The 23768-nt window shown below is 53.2% G+C and overlaps 11 protein-coding genes across 11 annotated transcripts; 6 read left to right on the forward strand and 5 right to left on the reverse strand.

The window, feature by feature from the left end:
- Positions 1–36: 36 nt before the first annotated feature.
- Positions 37–1026, reverse strand: Z517_10661 (uncharacterized protein; the record flags this gene model as incomplete). The annotated part of the gene is made up of 1 exon (XM_013424270.1): positions 37–1026. The coding sequence occupies one exon, from the start codon at positions 1024–1026 to the stop codon at positions 37–39; it is 990 nt and encodes a 329-aa protein (XP_013279724.1).
- A 663-nt stretch (positions 1027–1689) lies between these two features.
- On the forward strand, positions 1690–3035 carry Z517_10662 (uncharacterized protein; the record flags this gene model as incomplete). Its single annotated transcript, XM_013424271.1, has 4 exons — positions 1690–1798; positions 1853–1969; positions 2038–2728; positions 2789–3035. 4 exons carry the CDS (start codon positions 1690–1692, stop codon positions 3033–3035), a joined length of 1164 nt encoding a protein of 387 aa, XP_013279725.1.
- Positions 3036–5735: 2700 nt separating this feature from the next.
- On the forward strand, positions 5736–7124 carry Z517_10663 (uncharacterized protein; the record flags this gene model as incomplete). Its single annotated transcript, XM_013424272.1, has 1 exon — positions 5736–7124. The coding sequence occupies one exon, from the start codon at positions 5736–5738 to the stop codon at positions 7122–7124; it is 1389 nt and encodes a 462-aa protein (XP_013279726.1).
- A 1326-nt stretch (positions 7125–8450) lies between these two features.
- Positions 8451–9779, forward strand: Z517_10664 (uncharacterized protein; the record flags this gene model as incomplete). The annotated part of the gene is made up of 1 exon (XM_013424273.1): positions 8451–9779. One exon carries the CDS (start codon positions 8451–8453, stop codon positions 9777–9779), a length of 1329 nt encoding a protein of 442 aa, XP_013279727.1.
- A 1049-nt stretch (positions 9780–10828) lies between these two features.
- On the reverse strand, positions 10829–12682 carry Z517_10665 (uncharacterized protein; the record flags this gene model as incomplete). Its single annotated transcript, XM_013424274.1, has 1 exon — positions 10829–12682. The coding sequence occupies one exon, from the start codon at positions 12680–12682 to the stop codon at positions 10829–10831; it is 1854 nt and encodes a 617-aa protein (XP_013279728.1).
- Positions 12683–13164: 482 nt separating this feature from the next.
- Z517_10666 (uncharacterized protein) lies at positions 13165–14145 on the forward strand (the record flags this gene model as incomplete). The annotated part of the gene is made up of 1 exon (XM_013424275.1): positions 13165–14145. One exon carries the CDS (start codon positions 13165–13167, stop codon positions 14143–14145), a length of 981 nt encoding a protein of 326 aa, XP_013279729.1.
- A 156-nt stretch (positions 14146–14301) lies between these two features.
- On the reverse strand, positions 14302–16104 carry Z517_10667 (uncharacterized protein; the record flags this gene model as incomplete). The annotated part of the gene is made up of 1 exon (XM_013424276.1): positions 14302–16104. One exon carries the CDS (start codon positions 16102–16104, stop codon positions 14302–14304), a length of 1803 nt encoding a protein of 600 aa, XP_013279730.1.
- A 938-nt stretch (positions 16105–17042) lies between these two features.
- On the forward strand, positions 17043–17549 carry Z517_10668 (uncharacterized protein; the record flags this gene model as incomplete). The annotated part of the gene is made up of 1 exon (XM_013424277.1): positions 17043–17549. The coding sequence occupies one exon, from the start codon at positions 17043–17045 to the stop codon at positions 17547–17549; it is 507 nt and encodes a 168-aa protein (XP_013279731.1).
- Positions 17550–17885: 336 nt separating this feature from the next.
- Z517_10669 (uncharacterized protein) lies at positions 17886–18604 on the reverse strand (the record flags this gene model as incomplete). Its single annotated transcript, XM_013424278.1, has 2 exons — positions 17886–18355; positions 18430–18604. 2 exons carry the CDS (start codon positions 18602–18604, stop codon positions 17886–17888), a joined length of 645 nt encoding a protein of 214 aa, XP_013279732.1.
- A 711-nt stretch (positions 18605–19315) lies between these two features.
- On the reverse strand, positions 19316–21006 carry Z517_10670 (uncharacterized protein; the record flags this gene model as incomplete). Its single annotated transcript, XM_013424279.1, has 2 exons — positions 19316–19439; positions 19502–21006. 2 exons carry the CDS (start codon positions 21004–21006, stop codon positions 19316–19318), a joined length of 1629 nt encoding a protein of 542 aa, XP_013279733.1.
- A 1036-nt stretch (positions 21007–22042) lies between these two features.
- Z517_10671 (uncharacterized protein) lies at positions 22043–23443 on the forward strand (the record flags this gene model as incomplete). Its single annotated transcript, XM_013424280.1, has 1 exon — positions 22043–23443. The coding sequence occupies one exon, from the start codon at positions 22043–22045 to the stop codon at positions 23441–23443; it is 1401 nt and encodes a 466-aa protein (XP_013279734.1).
- Between the last annotated feature and the right edge of the window lie 325 nt (positions 23444–23768).

Below are 23768 nucleotides of genomic sequence, written 5' to 3' on the forward strand. Positions count from 1 at the left end.
GCATAGTGTTGGATGCGTAACACAGTACTATTCAAGCTATCTTGCACCAAAGCCGGCTTTTCTGAACAGATCAGTCAGCACGTCAGGCTGTTGCAGCCCTGTCAGCCCTGGCTGTGGTGGAGGCTGGATTCTGCCATCATACTCATGCGCTCGTACACTCCATGCAGCATCGTCTGATCTTTGCTGGCCGAAAATTTGCTGCAAACTGATTTGCTGACCTGGCCCTGGTGCACTTCCTTGCTGATTTTGCAAGCTCTGCTCAGCCTGGAGTATGTGTCCATTTGTATGTTGTGCCGTTGCAGCTGAGGCAGCCGCTTCAGCGGCTTGCCTACTTACACCCGCATGATCAGCCAAAGACTTCATCAGCTCACCATTCAGCTTCTGGGCGTGTTCAGTTGAAGTCCCCGGACCGTCGTGGAAGATATAGACACCGTAGATTTTTTGCTCATAGCCCTCCTTGAAGCTAATTATGACATAATCTCCTGTTATTTCGACACCGGCATTTTCACCTTCCCTCAGTTCTGCTTCGAAATTGTCGAGGCCCCGTCTATTGAGGACAATGGCGGAATACCTGTCTTCGCCATATACTCCTGGAGTGAGTTCGCAAATGAACAAGGAGCCTTCCACTCCTGTCTTTGTCCATTCAGGCTGAGGTAAAGGGGAGAACTCGTATACGACAGCGTAAGGAGCTATTGAGAGGATTGATGATATCTGAGGGTTGTGCCGTTTGAGGACCGACAGGTTGAGTTCTTCGTTGGTGCGGTTTGGAGGAGGTGGTTTTATTGGGTAGTCCGACTGATAGCCTGGATTGTCGGACTCATAATCGGACACCTGAACAGCAGGCTGCGCGTAAGGAGCAGCAACGAGCGCGGGAAGAGTAGCACCGGAAGTGGGAGCAGGAGTAGGAGTGGGGGCAGACGTCGGCAGCTCTGTCTGAGATTGTGACAGGGGAGGATATCGGGGAAAGTCGACAGACTGCTGTCGCCGCGAGTTCCCAGAGCGTCGATTGTTCTGACGATGCGACATGACGAGAAGACCACGGGTGAGAAGGAAGGCTGTGGGAGACGACACCAGGTCAATAAAGAGAACCTGTGACCTACCTGACGGGTAGGTACCTGCCTTTACTTTTCAGGACCTAGGCCAGTAACATGTTGGAACACCAAAAGTGCTAATCACGACTGCTGCTCATCACAGAAATGAAAAGGTGTGTGGTGCGGAAGCTGGGTGCAGGCGTGGCCAAGGACTGACAGTAGCGATGGAACGCAGACACCAGAATCACAAGGCTGATGGAGGATGGCCAAAGCAAGAAGGCAAGGCGAGAAACTCAAAGGGGGAAAGCGCCACCCCCAGAGTCCAGCTGGCACCAATTGGCGCGTCGATCCCTGGCTTCCCCTTAATTTTTGAAAAGTCGCCCGTTCACCACCTCAATCGAACACAATCATCCATCTTAAACCACTGTGTCGCGCTTCCAACGATTTGTTTTCTTGTTCTATTCTATACCCTCGTTTCGTCTTGTCGCCAACTTCCGTTTCCGGGCGTCCTTCTTTTCTGCCGGCGCCCTCTACGCCTAGTCCTTTAGCACCATGTCTTCTCCGATGAATGCGGTACGCAGTCTCGCTCTGGCACACTGACCCCCTGATCACCATCACCCACCACCCCCAGCTTTGTCCACTGTCTACCGCTATCACAATGTTCTCTACTAACAGCATGCGCCTGGCGCAGTTAAAGATTCGGAGAAAGAAGAATGTCAAGAAAGGAATTCAGTTTTGCCTGATGGTTTGTGGTGCAAGTGGAACTGGTACCTGCTTCCCTCCACTCGACTCCGACCTCAGTCTGATTTGACCACTTTCAGGCCGAACCACCTTTGTCAACACCCTTTGTGGCAAGCGAGTCCTTCAGCCCAAAGACGCCGACGATGCAGCCAATGCTCACCTGGAGGAAGGCGTAAGAATCAAGCCGGTTACTGTTGGTAGGTGAAGAGAGAGAACACATCCTTGCTATGGGGTTGGTCAGGGGTGAACTGACAATACCTTTTAGAGTTGGAACTGGATGAAGAAGGCACACGTGTATCACTCACCATCGTGGACACCCCGGGCTTCGGTGACCAGATTGATAACGAGTCCGCTTTTGGCGAAATTGTTGGGTACTTGGAGCGACAGTACGACGACATCTTGGCTGAGGAATCTCGTATCAAGAGAAATCCTCGATTCCGAGACAATCGCGTGCATGCCCTGCTTTACTTCATCACCCCAACAGGTCATGGTCTCCGCGAGCTTGACATTGAATTGATGAAGCGCCTCTCCCCCCGCGTCAATGTCATCCCCGTCATCGGAAAAGCTGATTCATTGACCCCGGCCGAACTGGCCGAGTCTAAGAAGTTGGTCATGGAAGATATTGAACACTACCGGATTCCTGTCTACAACTTTCCTTATGACATCGAAGAGGATGATGAGGACACGGTAGAGGAAAACGCAGAGCTGCGTGGCTTAATGCCGTTCGCCATTGTTGGCTCAGAAGATGTGATAGAGATTGGCGGACGCCGGGTTCGTGCACGACAGTACCCATGGGGTATTGTCGAAGTCGACAACCCGCGCCACTCGGATTTCCTAGCCATTCGCAGCGCGCTCCTGCACTCGCACCTTGCCGATCTCAAAGAAATCACCCACGACTTCCTGTACGAAAACTACCGAACAGAGAAACTCAGCAAGAGCGTGGACGGTGGTGTCTCGTAAGTGGTCCCTGACCGAATTTGTGATTCTGCAGGTTGACTAATTGTTTCGTGTCACAGTGCTCAAGACTCGTCTATCAATCCCGAAGACCTGGCCAACCAATCCGTTCGCCTGAAGGAAGAACAGCTGCGACGTGAAGAGGAGAAGCTACGGGAGATTGAGGTCAAGGTTCAGCGAGAGATCAATGAGAAACGACAGGAGCTGCTGGCACGGGAGAGTCAACTGCGTGAGATAGAGGCTCGCATGCAGCGTGAGCAGAGCCAGGGCTTGGATGACCTGAACGGTCACGGGCACCAAGACGCATAGAGGAGGGTGGGACAGACGAACGCATTGGGGAAGGCGGAAGATGTCGTGTCGATATCGGTCTCATGCAGGCATGGATCCAAAAAGTGAAGCTGGGGTGGGTGAGCAGTGGGATGAGGCTGTGACCAAGGAGGCGTCGAGGCTGTTGCGGGGATGTCAGGGCGGTGAGTTTTACTCAACCATTCACCGGCCCGATTGCTTGTCGATGATGGATACTTGTTGCAGCAGAGTACATTCTTCTAATCAGCGGTGACTCGAGAAGGGCAAATGAGGAGATGGTCTTTGTTTCCTTTTCTTCCTGCTGGATCCTTTTGAGCGCAACGCAACAGTCAAATAGTCGATCAGCCTAACGAGGGCGTCCAGTGATGAACATGCTCTCTCGTCGTGTGGTCCTTTAGGCTGCGGCAGAGAAAGGTTCGGGCCTACCACTGGCCTAGAGCTCTAGCAGGTGGCGCCCGTAGAATGATTCGCGGGTACCTGACGGACTAACTTGACCGCCTGACCATGTGCCGTTTTCCGAGTCCGTCGGGGCCCATTTCCTGTGCGGAAGGCGGGAGATGATGCTTAACAGGTTTAGAGTCAGCTGGTGAGGCCGACCTAGAGACGTCAGGACGCAGAAAAGTGATGAACCGGTGTCGAAAGGAGCGTGGGGTGAAAGGGCTATGTCGAGTGGTCGATTGGGTGCCAGGGCGAGTGGAAATGCAGCATTTTGCGGAGGAGGGGCAGTCAAGGGGGCCACAGGGTTGAAGACGGAGCTGGACCATGAATCAAATCTGCAGAATTTCGGTGTCACAGCATAAGCAGGCACGGCAGCCTGACCAGCTATCAAAACGGACAACGGGCTGGTTCAATAAGAAGCAGAAGAAAATAAATCCCGCAGGCTGGTGGCTTGGACCTAACTCGGAGGGATTCCCTTACCGGAAGGCGGAGCTGATGATCGAGAGTGCACAAGCGGTTTGCTAAGAGGTGAGGAGTGCATTTGAGAACGAGAGAGAGGGAGAGATATAGCACAGCCTGATTGTAGCAGCCTGGGGAGGAATTGTGACTCTGGAGGTATGTAGATTCTCCCTTACAGCAAGAACAACGACAAGGACGGGGAAACTACTTCCAAGACCGCTTCACATATCCGCTCGTTCAGTGTGTGCGGGGCCACAATTCTACTCGACAACGGAAATCAATAATGCGCGGGGGCGACATTGAGCACGGAGCATAAGCAAGAGGGAGGAACACGAACAAGACCTGGTGGGCGTGGAGTGCATTGCATATTGCATGTGCTGGAGGCTGCAGTAGCGAGTTTGGAGTGCAGCAAGTGAGCAAGGCACCGTGGGCGGGATTCTTGGGGGGAGGAGATGGTTGGGAAGAGACTTGGGATGATCAATTGTATAGACTGGAGCGACAGTTTGTCTGTCTATAAAGATTGACTGCGTCTTTCCATCTTCGAAAGCTGTTTCCTCCATTGTCTACAATGCATCTCAATCGGACTCCCACACCTTCACCTCTGACCTCCCGTTCAATTCGTCCTCGAATGCTCCCCAACTTACTGGGTTAGCCGAGTCCTCGTGATCGCCGCCAACACGGCCGCTGGTCCATCCTCCGTCCTCCATCCCACGCTCCTCGACCACCTGCCGATCGATCCATTCCATCCGTTTGGGGCCGCGAAGGTGAGCCGGAGTTGATGATGGACAAGCCTCATTTCTGTCTTCAACTGCGTCTCCTCTGCCCTCATCACATCAATAGCTGCTGACTCTTCATACAGTTCCTCTCTGCCTTCCACTCGCCCTCTCCAAAGCTCCTCATCGCACCCACAAGTACTCACGACTCACTCGAAATACCTCGTATTTGGACGGGGAAATCACCGCCCTCACGACCCACCTCAAACTCAACCGCACACTTGTAGCTGGCACTTCCCAACCCACGGAATCCCACGGTTCATTGTTGGTCCACACGGCCACGGCCACGGCAACGGCAACAGGTCATCTTTGCTCCTTCGTCGTGCACATGCAACAAGGTGCCTTGGATGCTGGCTCAAAGACTAGAAGCAGAAGGAGAAGAGATCTGGACAGCATCGGGTGAGAAAGGGAAATGAGCAAAGAAGCCAAAGTCTAAAACCCTAACCACTGACACCACGAGCGCCGGCCACGAGGAACTCAAAACACCATCTGGTATCGACCTCGGTGATCCTTTTTTGGGTCGACGTACCGGGCACTCTTATCTGCTTTCTCCATCTTGACACAAGCTTGGGACCCGCCTTACTGGAAATGCCGCAGGCTTTGCTACCCCTCCCCACGTCCTCTCGCCTTTTCGCACAACCACGGCCCATTATTTCGAGTGACCACTCTCCGTTCCCTGCAGTATTCGATCATAGTGCATTTCTCGCATGCCCACATGCGTCTCGAGATCCTCTCGTGCTCCAAACATATCGCGCAACCCGCTGTTGCCCTCACTTCGGTTGAGGACCCACCACATAGCATCTCGAAGCAACCGTACTAGGTGCTCCCAGGTGGTCCCCCTCTGACGACCCTACCCACCTTGTCTTCACAATACTCTCAAAAGGGTACCAACGTCCTTCAATATTGGTCCTTGTCCATCCGTCGCAACCAAGCATCCCAGTGCCCGTCGCGCTGGCTCCCCTTCAGCTCCCGCTCACTGCTCGTGAGCCCATCTCTCTGCGGACCCAATATCGTCTCGACCAGTGCTGAGATCATGTCGGTCATGACCACTGAGCCGCCGACGCCCACACGCACTTCGAGCGGTTTCAGCCTCCTCTCAAAAATCAAGTCCCACAAGGAGTCCAAATATCTCAGCCCTTCCAAGCCGCCGGTCCATCGCACGGGGAGCTACGGCAGCAATTTCGACCTTCCATCGCGACCGTCGCCTTTCTCGTTGCCCGCCCAGGAAGGCGCAGGAGCCAAAGCTCGCCGCTTGAGCGCAGATCCTCGAGACGATTTCTTCGTCGATGTTTGTCCGCTGGAGGATGAGTTTGTCTCAGCCTCCAAGATAGGCCGGCGAAAAGAGATCGGGAAGGGTGCCAGCGCAACAGTCAAGATCATGCTGCGCAAGGGCGAGAAGAAAGGTGAGGGCGCGGCGCTGTATGCCGTCAAGGAGTTCCGCAAGAAGTCTGCGAGGGAAACAGAGGAGGAATACGTTCGGAAGGTCAAGTCGGAGTACACAATTGCCAAATCTCTCAACCACCCCAACATAGTGCAAACCGTGCGGCTGTGCACGAACAATGGACGCTGGAATCATGTCATGGAGTATTGCGCGCAAGGCGAGCTCTTCAGTCTAGTAGAACGAAAGTATTTCAAGGCCGAGGACCGGAACTGCATCTTCAAGCAAGTCCTTCGCGGGGTCAACTACCTGCACGAACACGGGATTGCGCACCGCGACATCAAACTGGAAAACCTGCTCATGACGGACGATGGATATATCAAGATCACTGATTTTGGTGTTTCGGAGGTGTTTTGTGGTGATCATCCGGGGACTGCGCTTTCGGGAGGACGGTGTGGACAAGGCATGAGAGAGGTCCGTAAGTCGGCTCCAGGTATTTGTGGTTCGAAGCCATACATATCGCCCGAGGTTTTAGCCCAAGACCGGGAATACGATCCAACCAAATTGGACGTATGGGGTTGTGCGATCCTCTTTATGACCATGTTTCACATCGGCAACCCGTGGCAAAGTGCGAGCAAGAAGGAGATGAACTATGCCCTGTTCCTAGAAGGCTGGCAAGCGTTTCGGGAGCGATTCCAGGATTCGGCCGTTGACGAGAACTGCCATCCGCAATGTGGGCCCATCTTCAATGCGCTGCCGTCGAATTCGATCCGGCGGTGTATCCTCAAGATGCTTCACCCCGACCCCGAATGGCGATGCAGCATCAGCGACGCGCTGAACGATCGATGGATCAAAGGAGTCGAATGCTGTTCACGCGAGGATACCGGACCGACGTTCGAAGCGATTGATGTGTCAAAGACTGGGTGTCACAAGGTGGCCGCCAGAATGAAAGTACAAGCCAAACATGACCATCTGCCACCACCCGTCAAGCGACTGCCTCAACATCGCTTTGATATGGGCGATGGGACATCTCGCTATGACTGAAGCAGAGAAATGCACGATCGGGATCGCATTCGCCCACAGGTATTTGCATTTTGTTTCCTTGGTTCTCCAGATGACCCGACCTCTTTATCTTTCTTTGGTCTCCCTCTTCCTTCTGTGGACGACTCTCGGCTGCGTTACGAAGTGCTCGGAATCGCGGGTGTACAGAGATGTCCCTTGTTTGCCGGCTGGAGGTGGGACTCGTGCCATGACATCTTATGGGTTGTGTGTATATACGGGGCGTTTCTTGGGAATGAGCAATGGTCCCACGAAAAAAAGTAGCTTGGGTGGTAGACTGCTTTCGCAATTGCTTTGAGCTGCAGCTATAGTGCATACATAGTATATAACAGATCTGCCGAAAAGACAGCAAGGCCAGCAACGTCGGCACCAGGGCGATGCTGGGCAAAAAGCAGGATGAATTACAAAATGTGAATATTTCTATGTTTTAATTTAACGTATCGACACAATTCTGGTCGAATCTCGAATTTCCGCATTTCCAAGTGTCTAGCTACCTTGACCGCTTTTGCCCTAAGGTGCCAGCAAATGTTCTGTGACCAGGGTAATCGGGTCTTTTCCAGTTTCATCCATGTGCCAAAGGGGCGACTTGCATGACAGGACTGGGACGTGGAGGGATGATTGGTGGTGAAGAGACAAAGGAGGGAATCTGTGGTTGAATCCAGCCCGCACGGTCTTGTCCTGCGTCTGCGATCGGGAGAATAGCCGAAAGGGATTGACCAGGACATTTGGCAGGGGGGGACTCGTATTGCTCGTCTTGGAGTTTCTTTCATATGCCCGTCTCGTAATCTTTTTTGGAGCATCTTTTGGAGAATTTGTGGTGCAAAAGGGGCGCAGGCAGTTGGATGGATGGATGGAGGGGATGAGACGCTGCTGCCTTGGAGCCGGCAACGCAGACAAATCGGCCGAGGTATTTCTTAGTGTCATTTGCTCATCATCCACCAACCAACACCAACACCACCCATCAGGCCATACCCCTGGGGTTTCAAATGATTTGTGTACCCGATGCTCTAAAGACAAGAGGGAAGAAAGTACTTGTACATGACTGATAGATCACGGTAGACAACTATTCAACTCCCTCAATTCTCTATTAGATCCGCTGCTTCTTAGGCCGATAACGCCATCCTCGCCCATCGTTTCTCCCCCCCCCGGGCAGTGGTGCCCAATCGGTGACGATTCGGACCCTTTTTTGACAATAACACAAAAATCGAAGGGACGAGTTTGAAACTGATGAGGAGACCATTTTCCAATCCTCACTCGTTCAACATCGCCAGACAAGAAGCTTCTTAAGCCATCTGTCTACTTGGGGTGTACATGGCCGAGATAAACACCTCCGCAGCCACCACCAACAACAACAACAACCACAACATCATCGACGACACTACCACCACCACCATTGCTGCCGCTGACCCCGAATCCGCCCAGCCAGAACACCCGTACCAGCCCTACATGGACGTACAACCGCCCTCGGCTGCTCACCTCAGTGACGCCAACGGGATGCCTCTCAGCGAGAAAGAGGTCGAGGCGCTGGAAAAGGAGGAGAGGGCCGAGCGCGCGGCCACGCCTGAACCCAGCGACTTCAATATCGCCTTCCCGGACCATCTACCCACGCCGCCATTCTTGCATGTGCAGGGCGTGCCCAATTTCCGCGAGCTGGGAGGATACCCCTGCCAGCCACCCTCGTCTTCGTCCCAGGCGCCGCCGTCCAAGAAGTACGTTCTCAAGAAAAATCTCCTGTACCGCTGTGCTCACCCCACTCACTTGACCCCCACGGGGGCCACGTACCTGACCACCACTCTCAACGTGCACGACATGTACGACTTGCGGTCTGCGCCCGAGATCAACCGGCTCGCGTCCACTGTCGCTTCCAGTGGCAAGAGCGTGTACCCACTTGCAAGTCCCGTGTCTGGATGTTTAGATGAGGTGCCGGGCCTGAAGAGGCACTTCGTCCCCGTCTACCAGACCGAAGACTACGGCCCGGTCGCCCTGGCGAGAAAACTGGCATGGTATACCGCCGAACACTCCCACGATCATGAAGCAGGATACGCTTACTCCGAAGGCTTTGTGAGGGCGTATCGAGACATTGCCACGCACGGCGCCGGAGCCTACACCATCATGTTCCGACATCTTCTCGACCGCCCGAACGAGCCCCTGGTGTTCCACTGTACAGCCGGCAAAGACCGCACGGGGGTGTTCGGCGCGCTGATTATGAAGCTCGTCGGCGTGGACGAGGACGTCATCTGCTGGGAGTATGCCCTCACCGAACCTGGGCTGGGCGGCTGGCGCAAAGAGTTCATCGAGCGAATCGCCCAGACCGGCCTTGGGGGTGGCGGCGGCAAACCCCAGCATCAGCAGCAGGTCGTCACCGGCGAGAGGGAGCACAGCAGACCGGCGGTTTCACGCGAAGAAGCCGCCCGGATCTGCGGCAGTCGAGCGGGCAATATGCGTGCCTTCCTGCGCACCGTGCTGGAGGGCGAGTTTGGCGGCGTCGTCTCGTATCTGACGCGCATGTGTGGGCTGAGCGAGGCCGAGGTGGCGCGTCTGAGGGAGAATCTCACCGAGCTGGTCGACGATGTGCCGGGGCAGGTCATGACCATGGTCGAGATTGACGGGTGGACTGCCGAGGGAGGCTGTGTGGATTGACGGTTGTGGAAGCTGTGATGGAAGAGGATGAGGAGAGCAGAGGGGAGCAGGTTCTAGAGGACAGGATAGACGTTGGCTATCATTGCTGCTATCATCATCACTGGCGTGGATCTTGTTCTTGTTGTTGGTTCCGCGTCCCCGTCCCTGGCTCTCTACTCCTCCTACGAGCAAACGGAAAACGAATGAAGAAACGAATGAATGGGCCAGCCAAAAATCCCAGAAGAAGAAAAAAAAAAAATAAAGAGAAGAGGAAATAAAAAGAGACGGACTGTACCTGGTTTATGCCAGACTTTCCCGGAATCGTATTCGGTATAGAAGAAGAAGATTTTTTATATTTTATACAATACCGTCCTTTTCGATAACGAAGATATTGCAGCTATTCAGCCAGCTAGTCAGACAGCGAGATAGATGGCAAAATAAACAGTGATTTCTCCCATTTCCCATCTCCTATATCCTATTGTCGAGTTGTTTTTCTCGTTCCTTAGACTCAGATCCCGTCCTCACATCAAATCAGATAACGAGCAGCGAAAAAGGGGACGCATGTGTACTATAGTATGTGTATGAGTAAAGACACGAAAAGACAGGATCATACATGACACCTCGCAACATTTCGTGGCGCAACATCCTGGATACATGCTGTATCTGTAGAATCGGATCGAGGCTTTTGCTGATCGACACCCAGGCTGGAATGGTTGTGTTCAGCCGCAGTCAGAATACTTGGTATACAAGACAAGAAAGAATATGTGCTCTTTTTTTTTCTCTCTCTCCTGACAGGCTATGTATGAATTCTCATATCCGCTTGCACCTCCGCCTCTTAAAACTGGCAGGAAACGTTCCCCGTGGTCCCGCAGAGCAGAGCAGAGCAGAGCATTGAATTCGAGCGCTGGCTTTGAACGCATTCGACGACGCCACAAAAAAAAAAACGAATAAATATCTCTAGGCGTTGTTTCATCTCTTCCAGAAACATCTCTTTTCTCCGCAGTTCAGCATGTCGATCCATATTCCACCGCTGACACTGAAATGTCATCAGATTGATTGACTGATCAACCTCAAGACTCGCGTCGTCTCTCTTCGCCCGTCGCGGCTCCGTGTCCCCGACTCGTCGCAGGGCTGGACCCAATATTGCCGGCCGGAACCCTGGTGGGACTAGCACCGGCGCTCACGGCGCCCCGTTTGTCCTTCTTGTTGATCAGATTGGCAAAGAACTGCGACATGGCTTCATTGCTCTGCTTGCCCGAGCCAGACGGCGTCTGTGCCCCATCGCCGCCGTGGTCGCTGCCCATACGACGCATTGGCGTGCTCGTACCTATCCCCGTGACGACCCCTGATGACGCATGACCGGCGTTGGTAGACACGTTCTTTGCCGCATTCTGTCGCTCGCTCTCCCGCTCCCGCAGTCTTCGGGTGGCCTCCTCGGCGTCGAAATCAATCCCGTTCACGTTGATCTGATATGGGCCAATGTGCTCGGCCATCCTTGGGTTGGAAACCCCCTTGGGCCCTTCTTCCACAGCCCCTGCGTCAACGCTCCCTGCGCCAGCTCCCGTCGGCGCCGGGGCACCCTTACGCGACTTCCTCTCTGCCTTTTCGTCTTCCGCTTTCAACTTCTCGAGCGTCTCATGTTGCGCTTGCAGGAATTCTTGGACAGACGGGACAGAGACCGATTCATCGTGCGTTCGTGGCTGGAACGAAGGCCGCATGTCGGTGGGACGGCGGAGCGTGCTTTCAAACAGTTGCACAGCCGATTCCGTGTCGGTCTCATTGTCCTGCGAAGATCTCTCGACCTCTTGGCCGTAGCTCTTTGATGAGAGGTCGAATTTCTCCTCGGGAGGTAACTGTATTTCCACGGACCATGCGTCCGCCACGGCCTCGGGGTCAAAGCCTTCCTTTAGGATTCGAATCTTACCCCAAGAGTCCCAGTTGGGCGGTACCAGGATCTTGTCTCTGTCGACGATGTTGTGTTTCGCCACCTCCCGTTTTAACAGAGATTGAATGCTGAGACTCGAATGCAATAGCGTCCTTACATTGTTCGGGTCGAACGTGGCGGTATAGACGAGCGAGGCTCCGTGCTTCAGCAAAACGCATCGCAGCCACTGCATCAGGAAGTCAAACTGATCCTCCCCCCAGCCCTGGTCTCGTTCCAGGTCTTGGATCTTCTCCGCCTGTATACAAACCACGGACAGCGGAATGCCTAGTCCCTCGTCCCACTCGCCCGGTCCCGGTGGTACTATCGATCTCTGCTCAGCTACGGTTGCACTGCTACCGCTCCCGGGTTGAGCGGACGGAGCATCTGGCCCGACTCTCTTCTCTTTCCAGGCCGTCATGATTTCCTCCATTTCAATCTTTGTCTGCTCGTCCAATGTCAATATCACGCTTCTCAAAAGGCGGATCCATTGCCGTAGCTGCCTCGCCCACTTCAATGGGTCCGACCAGTCCAGTAAGATGGTGATCAAAGTGTCTTTGACAGTCTTGGGGGTGAAAAGCGGCTTGAGCAGCGGGGCAAAGTTCGCAGAGGGATTCGCCAGCATGTAGATGTTCATTCTCGCAAGCACGTCTTCCTGATCTGCGTCCAAGACATCGTGGTAGGTGTAGCCCAGGGCGTAGCGGTTCGACACAGGCGCGATCCTCGGCTGCCGTCGCCTGTCGTTGTTGGCGTACCGGGCTCTCTGGTTCGGGGGGTTTAATTGTTCGAGGAATCCGCGCTGTTGGTCGGGGGTGCCGCCGAGGAGGATGAGTTGCTTTTCAGAGAGATCTTTGCCCTTTGACGCGCTGTTGAGCATAGGCACCCAGATCGCTTGTCTGTCGCCATCTTTGCTGCCGGGTCGTCGGAACGCCGCCGTTGGGATCGGAGTGGACGAGGGAGACGGGCGAGGAAAGCTGGGACTTGGTTGAGATGTCGCCAACATACTGGATGATTGAAGTTGTGTGTCTCAAGTGAAGAAATGGTTCTTGACCGAGGACATGTCCAATTGTGAGTGAAGCATTTGGGTTTATCAGTTCTGGATGAGATTCATGCGTAGACTGTTTACACGCTGCCGAGTTGAGAAATCCGACATGTTCTTGGATGTTTCGTTGTCGCGTTTTCTCCGCAGTCCCTGGAAAAAAGTCCCCGTGGCCGTGAAACACCAACTCTTCTAGGTGCGTAGGCCCACTCAGCCACTTTAAGCCTGGCGTTGATTATTATTATTACCTGCGTCACTACTGAGATCTTGGGTCTTTGTCTCCGCAGTCGCAGCGGAAGATTATTGGCAACTTTTTTCGACAGTTGCGCCGACAGTTGAATTCTGTCAAGTGGGCAGTGGGATTGACACTGCAACGAAACGACGACGGGTTCCTCGTATGATATCCTGGTTGCTCCCTCCTGAGTGTTCTTCAGTGGACTAGGATTATGAACGCCATTCGGCAGACCCAGCTTCTGAACAAGCGCGAGTTAGAAAATGCGACGCCGCCTTCTGCCTCGTGGCACGCCGACTACAGAGACACCGCCTGGATCTACATAGGAGGCCTGCACCTGGGCTTGACGGAAGGCGACGTGGTAATCATCTTCTCTCAGTACGGCAACCCCACACACCTCAATCTCATCCGTGACAAAGAAACTGGCAAGAGCAAAGGGTTCGCGTTCCTGAAATACGAGGACCAGAGGAGCTGTGACCTGGCCGTGGATAACCTGGGGGGCGCCGAGGTGTTGGGGCGGCTCTTGAGGGTTGACCACACCAGATATAAGAAAAAGGATGACGAGGACGAGGACACGTACAGGATCGACAGGCTGGAAGCCCTGGCGGAGGCTGAAGAAGAGGTCAATGGGAATGGGAAGAGAGAGAGCGACAACACCGACGACGAAGGCGACAGCGAAGACGGGCACAAGAGGAAACGGAGACGGCATCTAATCAAAGAAGAGGAGGAGCTAGAGGAGCTGCTCGCCATAAAGCAAGAAGGCGAAGAAGAGGATCCCATGAGAGAATATCTGATTAGAGAGAAACGGGAGGAGATTGAGAAGGCAAAGGAAAGGCAAAAGGAGAAACGAAGACACAAGCATCGACATCGACGGAGAGACGACAACGTGGATGAGGCGAACAATAATACGGACAAAGAGGGCGGGCACCACCATAGACATCGGCCTCGAGATTCTGAAGACGCTGGGAGGAGAAAACACCGAGACAGCAGCGAGCGAATAGAAAGGCACGGGCGAGATGAAGGCGACGACAAAAGACAACGAGGAAAGCATGAGCACCGAGACGCGCGATACGACCGAGATAGAGACAGGAACAGAGATGGGGAGCACCGTCACAGACATCACCGACGTGATAGTAGGGAGAGGAAGCCTTCGCGAGACCGCGATCGTGCGTCGACCAAGCGTGATGATTATTGATTTGTGCTCAAATTCTGTGTGTTATCCAATCCAGCATCTTGCGTCGCCAGGGATAGGAGCTGGTTTGTTGGTGAATACTGCTCGATACCTCAATTGGGATTCTCTCCTTTGAGCAGTTCGACGCCTTGTTCTCTCAACTTGAATTTCTCTGCAAAGTCACCAGTTAGTCACAATCCAATCAACAGGACAACCGCCAAAGTACTCACGAATCTTCCCACTGGCCGTCTTTGGATAGTCGTCGACGAAAAAGACATGTTTCGGCACCAGGTGGTGGCTCATGCGATCCTTGACCCAGCCCCTGACTTCCTCTATGTTTATAGGCGTTTCTCCTGGCGGCAGATGATGCCTGCGCACGACAAACGCAGCAACCACTTCTCCATACCTCTGATCTGGGAGGCCGACGACACTGACCTCGGCGATCTTGGGGTGTGCAAGGAGACAGTTCTCAATCTCGAGCGGGTGGATGTTCTCCCCGCCGCGGATGATGAGGTCTTTGATTCGGCCGGTGATGCTGACATAGCCCTCTTCATCTATCGATGCCTCGTCGCCAGTATGCATCCATGCCTTGCCCTCCGCATCGGTTTTGATGGCTTCTGCTGTCTTTTCAGGTTGACCCCAATACTCCTTCATGACCAAATATCCGTGGACTGCGAGTTCTCCTCGTTCACCCACGTTCAGGATCTTGTCATGATCGAAAGGATCCACCACTTTCGCCTCGACATGGGGTAGCAGTCGGCCAACGCTGTTGATGCGCTTCTCGATTGGGTCGTCCGTCGTTGTCATTGCAGAAACGGGCGAGGTCTCAGTCATTCCATAACAAATCGTCAACTCCGTCAGATTTAGAGTCTTGTGCAATTTTCGCATCAGCTCAGAAGGCACTGATGAGCCTGCTGCGATGCCGGTGCGCAGGTATTGGAAACCTTCGTACGCGACCTTTTCGTCATCGAGAAGCTCCAACTCCGCAAGAAACATCGTAGGGACACCATACAGCGCCGTCGCTTTCTCCTCTTGCACAGCCTTCAAGGAGGCCAACGGATCGAATGCCTCGGTAGGGAAGATAATCGCGGAGCCATGCGTCGCAGTCGCCATGTATCCTAGGATGCATCCGAAACAATGGAACAGAGGTGGTGGACAGCATACAATATCTTCTGGTGTCAACAGCATCCGGTCACCTATTTGGTTGCCGTTGTTGAGGATTGATCTGTGCGAGAGACAGGCAGCCTTGGGCATGGAAGTGGTACCAGAAGTGAATTGGATGTTGACCACCTCATGGTGCGACAGAGGGGAAGACGGCGTAGGGGGCCGAGTGTCCGTGTCCTGTGCTATCGATGCCCATGGTGTTGTCGCTCGGAAAGGTGTAGGATCTATCCTGCCCGAGGAATTATTCACGAGGATGATGTTCTTCAAGGATGGAACCGCTTCCGAGGCGAGAGTCGCACTCGAGAGATCAGGCACAAGTGCTTCCAGAAGCGAGACATTTGATCGCGGTGGCTTGTAGGGCAAGTTTGTCTCGGTCCCAATGACTAGGTGTGTAGCAGACAAATGGTTGAAGGCCGAAATGATCTGGTTCGATGTAAATGCCGGATTCAACGGGACAAGTATAGCTCCCAGCTTGAACAACGCATATGTGATTGTCGCGAATTCAAGATTGTTGCCCAACGACACACAGACCCGGTCGCCCTTCTTGACCCCCAAGCTTTGTAGTCCATGAGCCAGGACATTGCTGTCGAGGTCGAGTTGGTGATATGTCAATCGCTTGTTTTGGTGTCTGGAAATGACGGCATTACGATCACCATGTGCCGCAACAATACGTCCAAAATTCTCGCCAACAGTCTCTTCGAGCAAAGGAGGATGCAGAGGGCCTTTTACTTTGGCCAGGGTTAGGAGGCTGCGTCGAGGTCGAAAGACCGAGGAGAAGGTAGGCAAGGCCGCTGCCGGTGGTCGAAGGAGTGCCCGCATGGCGCTGTCATTGTTCTTCAGACGGGATGCTCAATTGGTCTCACAGGGATGTCCTCGCCATCCAAACTAGGCACAATGTGTATTTCAGGACGCGCACAAGGTTGTCCTAACACCTCACTCCGTGGAGAGAAAGCAGGAACAAGCCTGTGTGGAAAACGCATGGTGGAAGTTGTGGGGGTGCGGACCAATGCCGCGGTCATCGGCGGACAGGATGGCAGCTCGAAGCTGGCAAACAGGGGAAGTGGGCTTTGGGCTCTGGGGCTTGGTGGGAATTGAAAGCCGAGACCGGTTGAGCTGACACGATGATCGATGCCGAGTCTGTTGCTTCGCGGGGGCGTTTTGTGGGGTAATGAAGCGGAACTGACATGCCCAGAGGCACTCGAGATAGAACTTTGAGAGGGAGAGAGAGAGAGTACTACAATGGTTGAGGTCCGCTCAATTGTACTCTGGCTTCCATTGTATAGAAATGGACAAAGAGAGGATGCTGATGTTGTCGATGGAAAATGGAAGAACTGCAAGGGAGTAGCTAGCTGTATGCACGTCGCCCATCGTGACAGCCGCAACATAAGAGGATGAGCATCAAAACAGCCGATCAATACAGCGTACCTATCCCTGCAGACAAGCGCATTCGAGGGCCATCACCGTATTCGCCAATTGTTCTGGCGTCAGCATCGAGGATGCATCGCTCATCTCAGGCCCGTTGAGGCGCAGGTGCTGAAAATGCGGGGTGGAGGGAGGCACCCGTTGGCCTTTAACTATGAGATCAGCTTGGCCTCTTGTTGCTACAAACAGCACGTCCAGCCCGGTTTCCAGTGCCTCGCATAGATTGCTCTTTTGTCCCTGACAACGTTTCCCCTGCTTACTGGTAACTACGCATCACCACACATCCATCCCAGTGTTGACTTGCAGCTGCGCCGCTCACTCCTCGGGAGATTAGAATGCTCCTGGAACGAACAGCCCTTAGCAAGCAACATGCAGCATCTCGAACCACAGCTGAGCTGCAGATGAAGGAGGATGCTGACGGCCAACGCCCACTGACGTGCATGTTTTACTTCTTTGCATCTCAAATGAAGCGCAACGTGCAGCCTGCCGACCAGGATCTCGTTCGGAGAGGGAAATTGGAGGACAAACCAACTCATCAGCTGGATTCCATGATTACAAGACTGGGCATGCATGCGGCCTTTTCTCCCCTGATATCCAAATTCGAGACGTACCCGGTCCAAATTCCCGAGACCGACCCAGCTTCCCGCGAGGAAGTTCACGACACAGTCATGATCATGAAGTTTCGGGACAAACGAGCCCGCCAGGAATGGATCGCGACCAAACAATGGCAGGACTTTATGGAGGAGACAGAAAGCCAGCAAGTTTTCAGGAGGATGCCTCATGTTCGATGTGCCAGTAGCCTCCGGGGTCTAATGGATCCAATAGATATTGTGACTGCCTGAACCAGTTTCGGTGCGGAGATGAGAGATATCAGGTCAGAGGACATCGACCACAACTGGACGCTGAAGGTCTGGGCGCTCTGCCAGGAAGTCTCTGTCGTCAGGAGCAGGACGCAGGTATCAGCATAGTTGGTCAAGGCCACGACCTGACCAGCTCGAAGCGCTCCAGGTCATATGAGCCTGGCTTGATCTTACGGGATCCGTATCGAGACAATCGTACTTCTGGAAGTTCGCCCGGTTTTTCTTGTTACCGACTTCGCGTCAAGCATGATTGATATCAATTGGAAGAACAGCGTTATCGAAGCTGTTCATTCCGTTGTGCGATTGAGCGCCTTTGAATCAAAAGTCTTGAACCCCAGTCTCCCCCTGTAACTCATGGCTTTGGGTCCTTGGAAGCCCTTCCTCGCCGTTGACAAATTCGGGCTCTTGCTCGTCAAAGTAGCGGTCTTCCGCGTCTCTTTCTTCCAGGACTCGGTCGTCGTACTCGGGATTGTAGTCCACGGAGTCGTAGTCGAAATCGTCATCTCCGCCTCTCAGAAAGCGGACCTGCATCTCCCACTTCCACCTGGCAAGGCCTTCCTCCTTGTTTGCAGGCACTTCTTCTCGATCTTCGGCCAGTATTTCTCCGTTCGGTCCGCGCCTGTACGTGAACAGGGCGTGAGGGTCTGGATGCCGCAGCGCGTCGAGCTTCGCCTCGCTGCGGTACAGGTCCGCTTCAAGGATGCCAGAGTAGCCCTTTTGCCGACCTTCGGCTTCGCGTTCAGCGGGCGTTTGGAAGCGGCGGACTAATCGGTCGTAGAGGAGCGGATCTGCAAAGGGACAACCAACCCGTCAGTAAGTGGTCCAGGGCCTACCTTGCCCGGGGATTCAGGTTGTGGCACACCTGCCAGCTCAAGCTGAGGTCCAAAATATTCTGGGTGAGTGTCCAAGTACCGTTTTCGCCGATTCTTGATCCGGATTCGATCGGGCATCTGCGTCTCCGTCGGCGACGTGGGCTTTGGTGGTAGAAACTCATTGCCACGAATTGGGATTCCCGTCCCCTCTGCGAAGCGAGGCATGTCCGACTGCTTTTACCGGATTGACTGTGTATAAGATAGCGACTCTAAAGGGCAAAGCAAACAAGGCATGGGGAAACTCAAGTGGCGTCATGGTAGATTGTTTTTGCCCCGCATCGGAATGGCCATATATTTTGGAGCATACATAGTCGATGCCTGTTGTCAATCTTTCATGCCATCAATGACCCTAGGTGATCTATAGTGTCTCGCGTTCTCCTCCAGTTTATAAGAAGAGAGCATCCCTCCTTAATCACCACGAAAACCTATGGCTCAAAAGCACCAATACCGGCAACGTCTCATTTCGAAGCAAGGGGCATGTATAAGGCCATTTTGACTCAAACCTCCATCAGGATGGCGTACCGCAAAGGAGCCAGGAGGACGAATGGGGATTGTTTAGCTGCGAATCGGACACGATCACAGCTATGTCGCGGCGAGAGAACATGAAGGCGCGGTGCAGGGCGTAGAAAATGACATACATTTGCGTTGATCTGTGGGTTTATATCTCAACAAATAGTATCTTTGCGCTCTTCAAAACCGCGGAGCTCAAAGCCCGTAACAGGATACTCAGCAGTTGGGATTGGTGACGGTGGTTGGGAAGCGTTCTCAAAAGACAAACATAAAAATCCACCGAGACATCATGAGTGCTTGTGCGTATGAGGAACATTTAGACCATCAGAACTCTTTGCGGCACCTCTGCAACCTCAATTTTGCATATCACCTCATTTCTGAGCTGGGGAAGAAACGAGGCCCACCATAACCTCGTGCAAGAATGGCTTGCACATCGATGTTGGCATGGGGACATTGCGCCCATAGTTTGACGAGAATATAACGGCCCGACCTGCGGATACATCAGTCCCAGAATTACACCCCGATATATTGGAAAAGGGTGCTGTTACTTACACTGGAGGGTCGAATTTGATTTCGGTGCTCGATTTGTTTCTACTGATAAAGAACAAAGCATGTGGCGCAATGCCGCCCCTGGCAGAGGAGGCGGCTGCCATTCCATTCAAAGTTGCCTTGGAGCTCGAACCTTCGGCTTCTGGAAGTTCACTTGTAAGATCCTCTGGGGGATAAGCGGTGTTTGGGACAACTGGCGCAGAACCAAATGTTCGAGCTCCACCCCGACTTGAAGTTGAAGGACGACCGTACAATCTGTCTTCCTCGGGATCGCCTTCCCGGCTGCGACCGCTGAAAACCCCGTCGTTCTCACGAATTTGCTCCGCCCGCATGAGATCCAGCATGCGATTCCGGTGCGCAAGCGTACTCTCGAGGTCGAGTTGCTGGCGTTGAAAGCGTTCTGTTTCCCCTGTCTCTCGTGCGTCAAGCTGGACATCGGGCTCATAGCCCTCTGAATCACTCGAGCTAGACCACGGACCGTCGTTTCGCTCATTTCCGAAATACACTGGCCGGTATCGATCGACATAGGATCGCAATGAGTACTCGTCGTCGTGCCAAGGTCGCGGCGAAAGTGGCCCTTCTCCCCCATCTTCTACATCTGATGGGTCTACCACTGTCACATGAAAACCTGGGACGAGAGGGACCTCAAGATGGTGAGCTTCTTCAGAAGTTGTGGGATTGTTGAGGTGCCTCGAACGGTCAAAAGACCGGAGGGGGGGTGGCGCAGAGTATAGGTATTCCAGGGAAGGGCGGCGGTATCCATCTGTTCTGTGTCGCTGATGACGGTCGCTTTTTGATGACCAGCGAACATCGTATTGAGACGTCCGGTCGAGGAGATCATCATCTTCCATTGTAATGAAAATCAAGCCATTTTGAATTGGTGCATCATAACCAGCACGCGGGGCTTTGACCACAATTTCAGTCAGAGTGAAGGGCATGCCACCCACATGCTTCAGGAGGAGGTTGCATTTGTTTGACTTTGTGCAGTATACGCTGGTATCATCTAGGAGGACATTTTGCGGATAAGAGTTGATGGGCATATGAGGATCTGAATATTCTCCACCGTCGCAACTGACAATCTCCAGTCTCAGCTGGCCAGGGACGACCTGGCCATTGTGACCATAGCTAAAAGTTCGAGGCTCGTCCTCGTATGTACCGTCGGTCAATTTCCTCCGTTTCGACCTTGGCCGGTCACCACGATCACTGACTGATTGAGCTGGGGAGGTAGATGACTGATTGGATGATGGCACATATGCCTCTGATGCTGCAGCTCTTCCACTTTGTCCCAATCTTTCTCTTTGATATCTCTGTAGACGTTCACTAGGCCTAAAGGCTCTCCGCCGGTTTCGCACGAGGCTCGATGGATTGCTAGTTTGAGCAAGACTCTCGGAAATGTCTAGGTCACGAAAGCGGGTGCCGACTTCCCTTCTTCTTCGTTCTCGTGGGGTGAGGGGTTCAGACGATAGTGGTCGGTCCGATCTGTCATCATTTGCCTCGGAGGCTGCCATCTGATCCCCTATTTCCCGGTCAAGTGCTTCGAATGCAATTTCGTGCTCAACACCAAGATGCCGCTCCGAACTGAGGAGATTCCTGAGATTTTCGAGGCGTGCAGAGATATCAGACCAAGCAGGGCGTTCAGGGGGATTGGACTTGGTGGATATCAGCTTAAAATGTCATAGGGGATTGAGTACGCAGTGCATGAATGACTTGAGGACGGGATCGTACCATGGCTGAACAAAGGACGGGCAATACTTTGGCAAGAACAAATACGGTTCGAGGGATGAAAGCAACACGCAAGTTTCCTCGATCTGAAATCAGGTTGGAAGAGACATTTGAAAGCAGATGGCAGAGATTGTAGACATCAGCAATGAGACTGGGCTGTAGAGAAAAGGTCCTCCAAAGAAGGGTGGTAGTTGGATGTTCGCCAGTGAGAGTGCGGCGACCTTCAAGCGCTGTGACATGTCGCAGTGCATCAGCCAACTCTTGCCCCACGATTCAAATGGGCGTGGCACAGCGCCCTCCAAAGGCCAAAGGCCCGTGCTGCGTGGAAGGCACCACCCGGAGAATTAACGCACCATTTCCCCCTCTAGCCCTTTAGTCCTCTAGCCCTGTAGGCATCCCGCTAGGCTTCAAAGTTGAAAGCCTACGAGCATAACTCTCACCAATGGCGTGGAGAGCCGGGAGCCTGGCTTCTTAACTGCGGCACTGCGGATAAGGACAAGGACAAGTACATATGTACGTAGTTGAAGTGTTGCTTGGCATCAAACTGCCTTGCTGGGAGAATGGCTAGGGATACCAACCATTACCTTGTAAGCTCTTGAATCACCGGCTCATTCAGCGAAAGAAACTCGCGGTAAGTGCCTCTGTCGCATAGCAAACAATTTTGCTTCTCTTTTCTCACTTTCACCTCCCCTGCAGCCTCATTCTACGATCACTTATCTTCTCACATTTGAGAAGACACCTTCGACGGTCGCTCCCTCAAAGCTCAGTTCTTTGGACCCATCACACTGCGCCCATCTTCCTGATCTCCCTCTCGAATGCACCATGGACGAGAACCCAGTGTCCGAGGGTTCTCATCCTCCGAACGGCCTCCCCCTTACGAATTCTGTGGCGGCTGACTTGAACGGCGCTATGACCGGCATAGTGAACGGAGGCATTGATGGTGTCATGAATGGTCCTACATTTGTTACACCCGTTCCCGTCATGGAAAGCTCCAACGGCTACCAACAAGTCCCTCATGCGCCTTTCGGCGACATGACGCTTGCGATGAATGGAATGCAACCTGAAATGTTTGGAATGCAGCCTCATCAACCCATCTCTGCTGATGAGATTGCTTTATACGACAGACAAATCCGCTTATGGGGCATGCAAGTCCAGGAAAAGATTCGTCGCGCGAACGTTCTTCTCATTGGAATGAAAGGCTTGGGCAGCGAAATCGCGAAAAATCTAGTTTTAGCAGGAGTCGGAGTGTTGACCATATTGGATCACGAAATTGTTACAGAAGAGGATCTGGGAACACAGTTTTTCGTCCAGGAAGCCCAAGTTGGCCAAAACCGTGCGCAGGCGGCCCTCGCAGAACTACAGAAACTGAATCCAAGAGTCGAGGTATATACGGACCCGCACGCGGCCGTAACCAAGGATCCCGAATATTTCCAAAATTTCGACATAACTATTGCAACAGGTCTCATTATGGATGTACTTGGGACCATCAACATGGCCTGCCGGATGTATGGTCGAAAATTCTATGCCGCAGACACCCACGGTATGTACGGTTACGTATTCGCCGACTTGATCATACATGATTTCGTGATTGAGAGACAGGAGAGGAATAAACCCACCAAAGTCGGCGATATGGAGACTTCTACGAAATGCGTCACTGCCGTTGAATCGAAGAAGGAAAATGGGAAGACCATGGAACTTATTACCTATCAAGAGACCTACTCTCCCATTCAGCTGGCCAATCTTTCTCCTCTTCCGGCGCGCGTAAGGAATACTCGACGGAGCCGCACGAAAGTCACTCCTCTACTTTCTTGCCTGCGGGCTCTGTTCGACTTTCAAGGCCAAATGGGGGGGAGGCTTCCTGCGCATAACAGAGCAGACCTCGAGCTGTTCACGAGATTGGCAAACCAGAAACACCTAGAGCTCTCGCTTCCACTGGAAAGCTTGAGATCCGACTTTCTCCGGGCCTTTTTGCAGAACCTTGGCTCCGAAATCAGTCCCGTGGTTGCGTTCCTGGGAGGCTCTTTGGCACAAGATGTCATCAATGTACTGGGCCAGAAGGAGCAGCCCCTTCAAAACTGGCTCCTTTTCGACGGGGAAGAATTTACTGCCACCCAGTTTTCGATACATCCTATCAATGACGATGCCATGGAGATGATAGCCACCAACGGGGCTGTGATGGTGCCAGAGGGTGCACCGTTGGATGGCACAGTTCAAGTTGCTTGAGCCATGCACACCATGGTACTGAGAAGGCTGGAATCTTTGTGACGACGTGAAGCGTGTCTTGCGTGTTCAAGGCTTCGCCTCACCCAATTGGGTTCAGGATCCATTCTTGGCATCGCGAAATTTGAATAAATCTCTCACAAACATTCATCAACATCACAGACTACAAGGGTCTGTACAGAGCTCGGCGCTTCAACATATGGGAAAAGGGGACGTGCTGGACTCTCCGCATTGCTACCCTCCATACCTGTTTCGTTCTCGGAGCGTGGACTTGGACAACTTTTGTTCACAAGTACAGACTGTATGAACCGTCATTGCCTGAAAAGTA

The sequence above is a fragment of the Fonsecaea pedrosoi genome (assembly GCF_000835455.1).
Source record: "Fonsecaea pedrosoi CBS 271.37 unplaced genomic scaffold supercont1.7, whole genome shotgun sequence".
NCBI lineage: Eukaryota > Fungi > Ascomycota > Eurotiomycetes > Chaetothyriales > Herpotrichiellaceae > Fonsecaea > Fonsecaea pedrosoi.